The 10,366-nt window shown below is 40.9% G+C and overlaps 1 protein-coding gene across 1 annotated transcript in view; it reads left to right on the top strand.

The window, feature by feature from the left end:
* The window catches only part of ylpm1 (YLP motif containing 1), a 26,033-nt gene that overhangs the window by 9,231 nt on the left and 6,436 nt on the right, over positions 1-10,366 (top strand). Inside the window, exons 9-22 of the mRNA XM_020617330.1 lie at positions 8-1,285; positions 2,263-2,386; positions 2,993-3,137; positions 3,225-3,314; positions 3,412-3,592; positions 3,699-3,722; positions 3,817-4,007; positions 4,094-4,248; positions 4,343-4,405; positions 4,614-4,733; positions 4,852-5,028; positions 5,111-5,194; positions 6,914-6,997; positions 7,079-7,153. Of these exons, the coding sequence (XP_020472986.1) occupies positions 8-1,285; positions 2,263-2,386; positions 2,993-3,137; positions 3,225-3,314; positions 3,412-3,592; positions 3,699-3,722; positions 3,817-4,007; positions 4,094-4,248; positions 4,343-4,405; positions 4,614-4,733; positions 4,852-5,028; positions 5,111-5,194; positions 6,914-6,997; positions 7,079-7,153 (2,791 nt within the window). The remainder of the gene's footprint in view (positions 1-7; positions 1,286-2,262; positions 2,387-2,992; positions 3,138-3,224; positions 3,315-3,411; positions 3,593-3,698; positions 3,723-3,816; positions 4,008-4,093; positions 4,249-4,342; positions 4,406-4,613; positions 4,734-4,851; positions 5,029-5,110; positions 5,195-6,913; positions 6,998-7,078; positions 7,154-10,366) is intronic.

Below are 10,366 nucleotides of genomic sequence, written 5' to 3'. Positions count from 1 at the left end.
TGGGAAGAGGCGGTCCTCCAATGGGAAGAGGAGGTCCACCTGTTGGTAGAGGGGTTCCCCCTATGGGCAGAGGAGGACCACCCATGGGCAGAGGAGGACCACCCATGGGCAGAGGAGGACCATCCATGGGAAGAGGAGAACCATTGGACAGCTACTGGGAAGAGCCTGATTCAGCAGAGTACTCAGAGGAAGGGGACCCTTACTGGGGAGAAATGATTCCTCCAATGAGAGGAATGAGACCCCCGTTTCCACCTGGCAGGGGTCGTCCCCCTCGTGGGCATCTTGGTTTCATGCACCATGGACGAGGACGTCCCCCTCACCCACCACATGGGCAAGTGGATCATGAACAAATAGGCCATGGACTTGACACTGATGATAGCGAAATGGATCCTGCAGGGCACCCACTATACCATGGACGTGACCCACATGGCCATCCAATGCATCCTGATATAGGAAGAGGCAGGCGTCATGTCCCGCTGCCACCTCACGAATTGATGGATCATATGGAGGAGTACAATGAAGGGATGGAGAGAGAATTGGGATGGCAGCCTCCGCATGGCAGAGGCATTCCTCTGCTTCCACATGAGATAATAGACAGGGGAGGAATGAGGAGGAGACCTGTGGGTCGAGGAATGGCAAGAGGTATGTGGCGGCCAGGTCCAGCACGTGCAGAATATGAAGAGGGATATAATGACGGTTATGTTGAAGATTATGGTCATGGGGAAGCCAAGCATCGCTGGCGGCCACCGCAGGACTATCCTCCTGATGACTATTCGCATGAGGCTATGTATGAGTCAGACTGGGACAGAGAGCGTGCTCCTCCTGAGAGGGACTATCCTCCTCGCGTACCACCACCAGAACCCTACAGAGAAGACTGCTGGCTAGAGGATAGAGAAAGAGGTCGTTCATATTCATATGAGGAGCTTGACAGGGGAAGAGGAGAACTTCGAATTCGTGAGTACAGGAATGAGCCACCATACCGACAGGAAGAGCCACCTTATCCACCACCTCCATCAGAATGGGATAGGCCTTCAAGACTTCCTCCACCACCAGACAGAAGGTATCCTTCTGACCATGAAGGTCACAGACCTCGCTATGAGGAGCACAGGGAAGAGCCTCCTTTGGATACACCTCCACGTCCACCCCCTGCTGTACCAATCACAAACTTGGCTGAGAGCTCAGTTGAAGCGGGATCACAAGGAGCAAGTGGAGCCAATGTACTTGCCCTCTCTCAACGTCAGCATGAAATCATCTTGAAAGCTGCTCAAGAGCTTAAACTTATAAGGTATTTTCTAGACTGTTTCTTTATTACATTAAACAGAGCAATCAGATAAATTAACCTACTTTCTCAGTTAGCTTTAGTAGTATCTAGTAGGGGCCTGATGATACACTTAGCTCTCAAGATGAGATTATACACAATACTGGGTTCACGAGAACAAGCTGAAACAATATATTGAGACTATTTTTAAGAAGTCTTCAATTATAAAATATTTGACTGGAAAAATAGCCTTTTATTTGACTGAAAGTCACAAAATGTTAACAGTTAACACACCATAATGACACGCCATGTATTTTCATTAGTAAAGGATGTTAGTGTTTTTATCCATCAATGCCGACACACTAGTGGTAAAATTGGCGCAAAGGTCGAGTAGGCTATGTTGGCAACATGGCTAATCAAAACACAATGGAAACTCATAGGCTAGAAATGTGAATGAAGCCACTCATGTTGACTTGTCACAACGTGGCCGTATTGTACACACCTACAACACTCCCTCTGAAAACCAAAACCCCTGACCAACACAGCCCCAAAGCGTTAAAACACAGCAGGGAGTGGCGTTTTTGCTGGAATGTCACTTTGCCGTCACACTCTGTCATACTGGCTGCTGCTCCGGTTTTGTTATGTACTGATATCCTGAGACAACTTTTGCCTCGATGATAAATATTGTCACATTTTAATATTGCGACATGTCACACCCCTAGTATCTAGCCATGCCGATTGCGGTATTATTTGCTTAGGTTTTAAAATATCTACCTCAGAGAATTTTGCTGCCACCCAGAAACACTTTGAAGTGGATGGAATAATATTTGTTGTAATTAAATCATACAAAATTTTAGGCTGACATTTCTTTGCACATTGCAGTAATTAAACCGAAAGGCTGTTTTGTCTGCCCTTTTATTAATATATTGCTTAATTTATTTGATGGTCAAGTGGATTTTAGCAAACCTGTGGGTGAACAAACCTTCATTCTTTTGGGCCTACAGAGAATTGCAGGAGGGGAAGACCTCTGGTACTGAACCTCAAGCTGCACCAGCTGACATCTTACCTGAGCTTCCCGCTGGTCTTCTTGGTTTGGAGATCCCACCAGATGTCAGAAATGTTCTGAAGGTAAATAATAATTACTTTACTATATTAGCTTCATTGGTATGAATGCATTGCTGTAAGCATGGTGATCTTACTGGTTATTTTTCAAACCATGTCAGTCATGTGACATGTAAGGAGCAGCATGGCCACCAGAGCACACTAGCCAGACTTTGAAACTTTTTTTTTTTTTTTTTACTGTGAACTAAACATCCACAGCCTGAGTGTGCCAGTTCCAGCAACTGTGGATTTGGTGAACCATTACCCACCTACCTTTAGGTTTATTATGTTTTTAAAGTGCCCATGGCATGCCATGGGCACTTTAACTATTAAGTGCTAGTCATGCTTTGTGCATCTGCATATCCTCTAAGGTTGAGGTCATCTTTGGAGGATTGCACGGTTCTGTGCAAAGGTCTGCATGCCGGCAGGCCAAAAACTTTTGTTTGCACTCAGACGGTCTGCACAGTAACAGCCTCGTCTAAACATGTATCACAGTGTTTGGAAGACGTTTGAACAAAAGGCAAACCCTTGATTTGAAGTATGAATAGGAACGTATGCACATTTATGTCTGGTAGAAGGTATGCACAAAGCATGTCTAGCCCTTTAGATCTATGTAATATCTGTCATCCTCAGGGCATGTCTGCAGTAGCACACACCTCTAAAACTGATCCTGTGTCTTGGGACACAAAGCCAGCTGCCACAGATTACCAGCCAGTTCTCCCTGCTGCACCAACAGCTCCACTGATTCCTAAGACTGTGGATTATGGGCATGGGCATGGTATGAGGAGCAACGAGGCTCATTTCTTCACATGCTACAGGTTATGTTTCAGGATATTTTTGATGACATTATCATTCTCTGTTTCAGAGCCCGGAACCACTGTTGAGCGTATCTCTTATGGTGAGAGAATTGTGTTGAGGCCTGACCCAGTACCATCAGACAGAGTTTATGAAAAAGGTAGGCCTTATAGTCCTGAAACCTATCTTTGAAGTGAAGCTTGCTTTTGCAATTTTCAACCATTGTTCATGGATGAACTGTATAATTTTCCTCATAGAACCTCTTGGTCTAAGAGATCCTTACAGTAGAGACCTATATTACGAAAGACGGCCAGACCCCTACATGGACCGACGGGAGTACAATAGAGAGAGGGATTTATACAGAGAAAAGCTTCCACCTGAATATGAAAGAGAAAGATTTGAGAGGGAGCGCTATCCTCCAAGGGAGATTGATAACAGGTAACATGTTCAGCTTCAGACACCTTTTTATTTCCGACCTATGGGGGAGTGTGCTGCTTCCGTACATATGTAATATTCTTTTCTGTTTGTCTTCTTATGATTTAAGCACACAGTCCATGGTTGAAGAAAGGTACTGCATCACATTGTGATTAGTTATCAGTGTGTGCCAGTTTGAAACAAGGAATTATGTTGAGGAAACTTAATAATGCTCCTCCTCTGTGTAGAGTTCCACTGGCACCTCCTCTGCGCTCAGGATTCAGGGATAGAGACCGGGATCTACAGGAGAGAGAGCGAAGTAGCAGTCACGATCGAGATGAACTTTATGGAAGGCCTGGCTTTGATAGATCTTCATATGACCGCACTGGACTTGATCGCAGTGGACCTGAGCGTTACAGCCATAGCCCCTCACCTTACAGTATGTTCAGTCTGTTAAAATAAGTTTGTAATTGAATAAACTAAGCAATTTAGATAAATAGTTTAATTGCTCATAATGTCATACAGTGGACAGAAGAAGCTATCCAGAGGACAGAGGGCCACCCACCGCACCACCTCTACCGCCTCCACCTCAGCCACCCCCACGAGTCGAGAAGAAGCCAGAAATCAAGAATATTGACGACATCCTCAAATCACCTGGCAGATTATCTCGGCCTGAAAGGGTACTAAAAACTGCTGCAGTGTGTCCTGATGTAACAGTATCTGATTATTTGTTGTGTAATGTTCAGTGCTCATTTATTTTTACTGTTTTAACAGATTGTCATCATAATGAGAGGGCTTCCAGGAAGCGGGAAAAGCCACGTTGCAAAGCTCATACGGGTGAGTGGAATCACATCAGCATATCCTACTCTAAAGAAATTTTAATGCAACTGGACCTTAAGAACTTCATACCGCACCAAGAACAATAGAGCCTAATTGTATGTGCTCCTAGGAAGTATTTCTTGATGGAACACATACTGTTTCCTTTTATAACAAATCAAGAAGAAACACGAAAACTTAACCTTTCCATCTTATTGGCAAAATTAAGGACAAAGAAGTCGATTGTGGCGGTGCCCCACCAAGAGTTCTCGTTTTGGATGACTATTTCATGACAGAGGTTGAGAAAGTTGAGAAAGACCCAGACACAGGAAAGAGGGTCAAAACCAAGGTGAGCCTGACATACAGCTTTAACAAAGTGGTGCTTTCATATAAATCAGATTCAGAATCAACTATTACTATTGTTGCTTTAGACATTTTGAAAAGTGTAACAAAAATCTGTCTTGCAGGTTCTTGAGTATGAGTATGAGCCGGAGATGGAAGACACCTATCGGAGCAGCATGCTTAAAACGTTTAGGAAAACCCTGGATGACGGGTTTTTCCCCTTCATCATTTTAGACACTATTAACGACAAGGTTAAACAATTTGATAAGTTCTGGAGTGCTGCTAAAACGAAAGGCTTTGAGGTGAGTTATGTTCATGAGGAGACAGACAAAATGTTACTCTACTTTTCCCTGTGCTGAAGAGTTTTCTTCTTTATATTTTGAGGTGTATCTGGCTGAAATCACTGCAGACACTCACACTTGTGCAAAGAGAAACATCCATGGGCGCACACTTAAGGATATAATGAAGGTCTGCACAATCTCTCTTGCCTTTCTGAATTTCTGCTAATGGTCATATATACAGTGGGTACGGAAAGTATTCAGACCCCCTTAAATTTTTCACTCTGTTATATTGCAGCCATATGCTAAAATCATTTAAGTTCATTTTTTCCTCATTAATGTACACACAGCACCTCATATTGACAGAAAAACACAGAATTTGACATTTTTGCAGATTTATTAAAAAAGAAAAACTGAAATATCACATGGTCATAAGTATTCAGACCCTTTGCTCAGTATTTAGTAGAAGCACCCTTTTGAGCTAATACAGCCATGAGTCTTTTTGGGAATGATGCAACAAGTTTTTCACACCTGCATTTGGGGATCCTCTGCCATTCCTCCTTGCAGATCCTCTCCAGTTCTGTCAGGTTGGATGGTAAACGTTGGTGGACAGCCATTTTCAGGTCTCTCCAGAGATGCTCAATTGGGTTTAAGTCAGGGCTCTGGCTGGACCATTCAAGAACAGTCACGGAGTTGTTGTGAAGCCACTCCTTCGTTATTTTAGCTGTGTGCTTAGGGTCATTGTCTTGTTTGAAGGTGAACCTTCGGCCCAGTCTGAGGTCCTGAGCACTCTGGAGAAGGTTTTCGTCCAGGATATCCCTGTACTTGGCCGCATTCATCCTTCCCTCGATTGCAACCAGTCGTCCTGTCCCTGCAGCTGAAAAACACCCCCATAGCATGATGCTGCCACCACCATGCTTCACTGTTGGGACTGTATTGGACAGGTGATGAGCAGTGCCTGGTTTTCTCCACACATACCGCTTAGAATTAAGGCCAAAAAGTTCTATCTTGGTCTCATCAGACCAGAGAATCTTATTTCTCACCATCTTGGAGTCCTTCAGGTGTTTTTTAGCAAACTCCATGCAGGCTTTCATGTGTCTTGCACTGAGGAGAGGCTTCCGTCGGGGCACTCTGCCCTAAAGCCCCGACTGGTGGAGGGCTGCAGTGATGGTTGACTTTTTACAACTTTCTCCCATCTCCCGACTGCATCTCTGGAGCTCAGCCACAGTCATCTTTGGGTTCTTCTGTACCTCTCTCACCAAGGCTCTTCTCCCCCGATAGCTCAGTTTGGCCGGACGGCCAGCTCTAGGAAGGGTTCTGGTCGTCCCAAACGTCTTCCATTTAAGGATTATGGAGGCCACTGTGCTCTTTGGAACCTTAAGTGCAGCAGAAATTTTTTTTGTAACCTTGGCCAGATCTGTGCCTTGCCACAATTCTGTCTCTGAGCTCTTCAGGCAGTTCCTTTGACCTCATGATTCTCATTTGCTCTGACATGCACTGTGAGCTGTAGGGTCTTATGTAGACAGGTGTGTGGCTTTCCTAATCACATCCAATCAGTATAATCAAACACAGTTGGACTCAAATGAAGGTGTAGAACCATCTCAGGGATGATCAGAAGAAATGGACAGCACCTAAGTTAAATATATGAGTGTCACAGCAAAGGGTCTGAATACTTATGACCATGTGATATTTCAGTTTTTCTTTTTTAATAAATCTGCAAAAATGTCAAATTCTGTGTTTTTCTGTCAATATGAGGTGCTGTGTGTACATTAATGAGGAAAAAATGAATTTAAAGGATTTTAGCATATGGCTGCAATATAACAAAGAGTGAAAAATTTAAGGTCTGAATACTTTCCGTACCCACTGTATATGTAGTGTATGTTGTTTAAATGTAGTATTCTGTACACAGATGTCCAATAACTGGGAGGCTTCGCCACGTCATATGGTGCGCTTGGATGTCCGGTCCCTGCTTCAGGATGCTGCTATAGAGGAGGTGAGCGCTTCAAGACTTTGGTTTTCAATCTATGATTGTTCTCTGTCATTACCTGCTTAACTAACACGGTTGTGTTATTAGGTTGAGATGGAAGACTTCAATCCTGATGACGAGGCCACGGAACCCAAAAGAGAAGAGGAAGAAGAGAGTGATCTGGTAGGACATGACGAACTTACATAAACTGTCAGAATCATTTCTGCTTATCTCTATTCCCATCTACTAAATCACATAAGGTTTATTCAGTAGTTTAATATTAGGTTTTTGTATTTTAATTGTGTTTTGTTTTAATGACCAGGTGAGTTTTACACACATGAAATTAACAAATGTTAGATTTAATTAGTAAATGTCAGGTTTTGTTGCTGAGGTGCCACCATCAGGAGGTGTTCACCAAACTTCAGCCTCATTCTCATTGTGTTTGAGAGTAGATTGTTCTGCTCAGTTCAGATTTTCTTTCATTTTAAGCACATTTCTATGAAAAGAAAAAAATTGAAACCAAATCAGGTTTGGTTTTAGGGTTCAGGTTGGAATTAGGTTTGATTTGATTTATTCTTTCAAGCATGTAAAACAGTTGATATAACAACACACATAATTTTACACATAATCCAATATCAATTTGCTTATACCTAGTACATGCTTGAATGGAGTAGGAAGAAGTCAGACTTATCCAGTCCTACCCCATGACATCATCTTACCATCATTGATTTGCAAGCAGTAAATGATTCACTTCTACCCACACACATATTATACTAAAAAAGATTATAACAGTGTTAACATTCTTACATCACACAAGTAATATAGGTTAGGTGTTAGGCATTTAGTTCTGGTGGATAAAAGTTGTGGGCTTGTAATATCCACTACTTTTTAGCATAAGCTTCTCCTCAGTTGGGTCTACAGTTGAATGAAACCAGCTTTTCAAAGTTTCAAAATCTAAATGTTTCCTTTGTTATCACCCTCAGGGGCACTGTGTCCTTGTGGAGTAGACAAAGTTTGAGACAAAATGGGGCAAAATTTCATGACCTTGATTATGAGAAAGAATGAAGACAGGGAGAAAAAAAATAAACAAATCCCCTTTACCGTTTACTTAAACAGTTGTACTTTTTGTGTGTGCTAACTTTTAAATGTTATGCTTCCTCATTGGTGGGTTATTGAGGCACTCTGTTAATTAAGCTGATGGTATCATTGTTAGAATTGTTAATATTGTACTTTAGTGTTTATTAAATCTACGTGAAAACTAAATGCACAAACATGCCAAAAGTACAGTTGGCAGTGAAGCATCTAATTACAGTTTTTTTGGCGGCCTGTTTTAATTTTAGTTTTAGTCTAGTCTTTGTGTGAAGCTGTCATTTTAGTTTTTATTAGTTTTAGTCACGTTCATACTCTTTTTAGTCTAGTCAAGTTTCAGTCAACTAAAAGTCGGAGCATTTTCGTCTTATTTTAGTCAGAATTATCCACGACTATTTTCATCTAGTTTTAGTCCCCGAAAACTGATGACATTTAGTCTAGTTTTAGTCAATGGAAATTGTATTTTAGTCTCTTTTTAGTAATGCAATTCTATTTAACCCAGTCAGTATAGTATAAGTACCTAGAAGTATAGACGAAAACAAATTTTTTTTTTAGCAAAACCCATTTCAAACAAGGTTATCTTATTATATTATTGTTACCTTATAGACTCAAGAATACATCCAATACACATTTTGTGTGATTTTTGTGCCCGTATTTCTTCCCATCTTTTTCCACAACACATTGTTTTCTTTTCCACTTCTATGTAATGAAAGTTTTTCCAAATGTCGTTTCTTCTTTTTCTCCCCAAAGACAAACGAACCCCGGCCGGCCGGTCATCGGTCCCTTTCTCTGTCAGACTTAACTTTGCTTGTTGTCTTCTAAATAATGCCGTGAGTGGGGCTTAAGGAAGTGACGTCGCCTGCGTCTGCGCATTGCGACCTGATGCGGCCCCTGAAGCGAGACAAGGAAACAGAAATACTGCAAAATAATAATAATAACGCGACTCAACAAGACAAAATAACGTTATAACATTCTGTTTCGTCTCGTTTTGGTCAACAAAAATGAAGAGACATTGTAGCATGGTTTTTATTTTATAAACCACATTTAGTCTCGTTTTTTCGTCAGCAATATTGCATTATACGTTTAATTATAGTCATCGTCACATGACCAGCATTTACGTTGCGTCTCGTCTCGTTTTCGTCACGTGATAAAGGTTCATTGACGACAATATTTAGTCATAATTTTCGTTGACGAAAGCAACATTACATCTAATAACCGCAAAGCGTCTGCATTCGTATTCATAAAAAACTAATGGTACGAAGGGAAGTGTTGCTCAACTACACTGTACCCTAAATATTTATACACATTGTTCCAGAAAATACCTCTTTTGGTACTTTATGGTCAATGGTTCATAGAAAATTTTTATGTGCTTTAGCTTCTTGTATGAAATTATTTGCAGTACTTTATATTATTTAATGAATTTTGGTTACTTTAGTATAAAATGTGAGATCCTGTCTCACGCTTCACTAAACATTTATGGCAAAGCTTTCAACCAACAAGTACAAAACTTTTCAGATGTTGTTCCTCATACCAAAGTACCACTGAAAATGTTTATCATTTACATGATTTACAGTTTAGTTGGATTATGAAAAACAAAGATTTACCCTGTGAAGGTTCCAGCAATGCCCCATGGCACCATAAATCTGTCGATATGGTACAACTTTAACATGTCTACTGACACATGAAAATGCTCCAGAAATATGACATTGCTTTGTTGTTACCGCTTGAGAAATACCTAAGTTCTGCACTGACTGTGCATTTCTGACTTTTCTGTTCATTATACCTTATTTAAAAAAAAAAAACATGTCTACTTCCTTTATACATGACCAGATATCATAATAACATTTTTTAAAAAGACTGTAGTATGTACAAACAAAATGTTATAAAAAAATTTATGGTGTAATTTGTAGTACAGTGTAATTTGTGCTAGTTAAGTGCAATGAACACTCCAGAATATACAGGAAGTTTCAAATTCCTGATGTAAAAGAGATTTTGGCACTGACAGCTCATCGGCTTATTCATGTAGTTAAACAAATGTCACAGTCAAAGTGTTTGTCATATGCACAGTTAGGAAACATGTTTCCCTGTACAATGAATTCTTACTTTGCCGTCCACATGAATGCCACAAAACACAAATGAAATATAAAGTAGATAAATAAGTAACACAAAATCTAAGGCACTTTAAGTAGCAAATGCAGCAATATAATAAAAATATATAAGAATATACTAGAGAATGTATGCTGCATGGGAGCAGCATGTGCAGCAGTCAATGTGCAATTATGCATGTGCAAACTGAGAATGTAAACA

Source organism: Monopterus albus, unplaced genomic scaffold (genome assembly GCF_001952655.1).
Source record: "Monopterus albus unplaced genomic scaffold, M_albus_1.0 scaffold188.1, whole genome shotgun sequence".
In the NCBI taxonomy this organism is placed as follows: Eukaryota; Metazoa; Chordata; class Actinopteri; order Synbranchiformes; family Synbranchidae; genus Monopterus; species Monopterus albus.
This window is presented reverse-complemented; position numbering and strand designations above follow the sequence as displayed.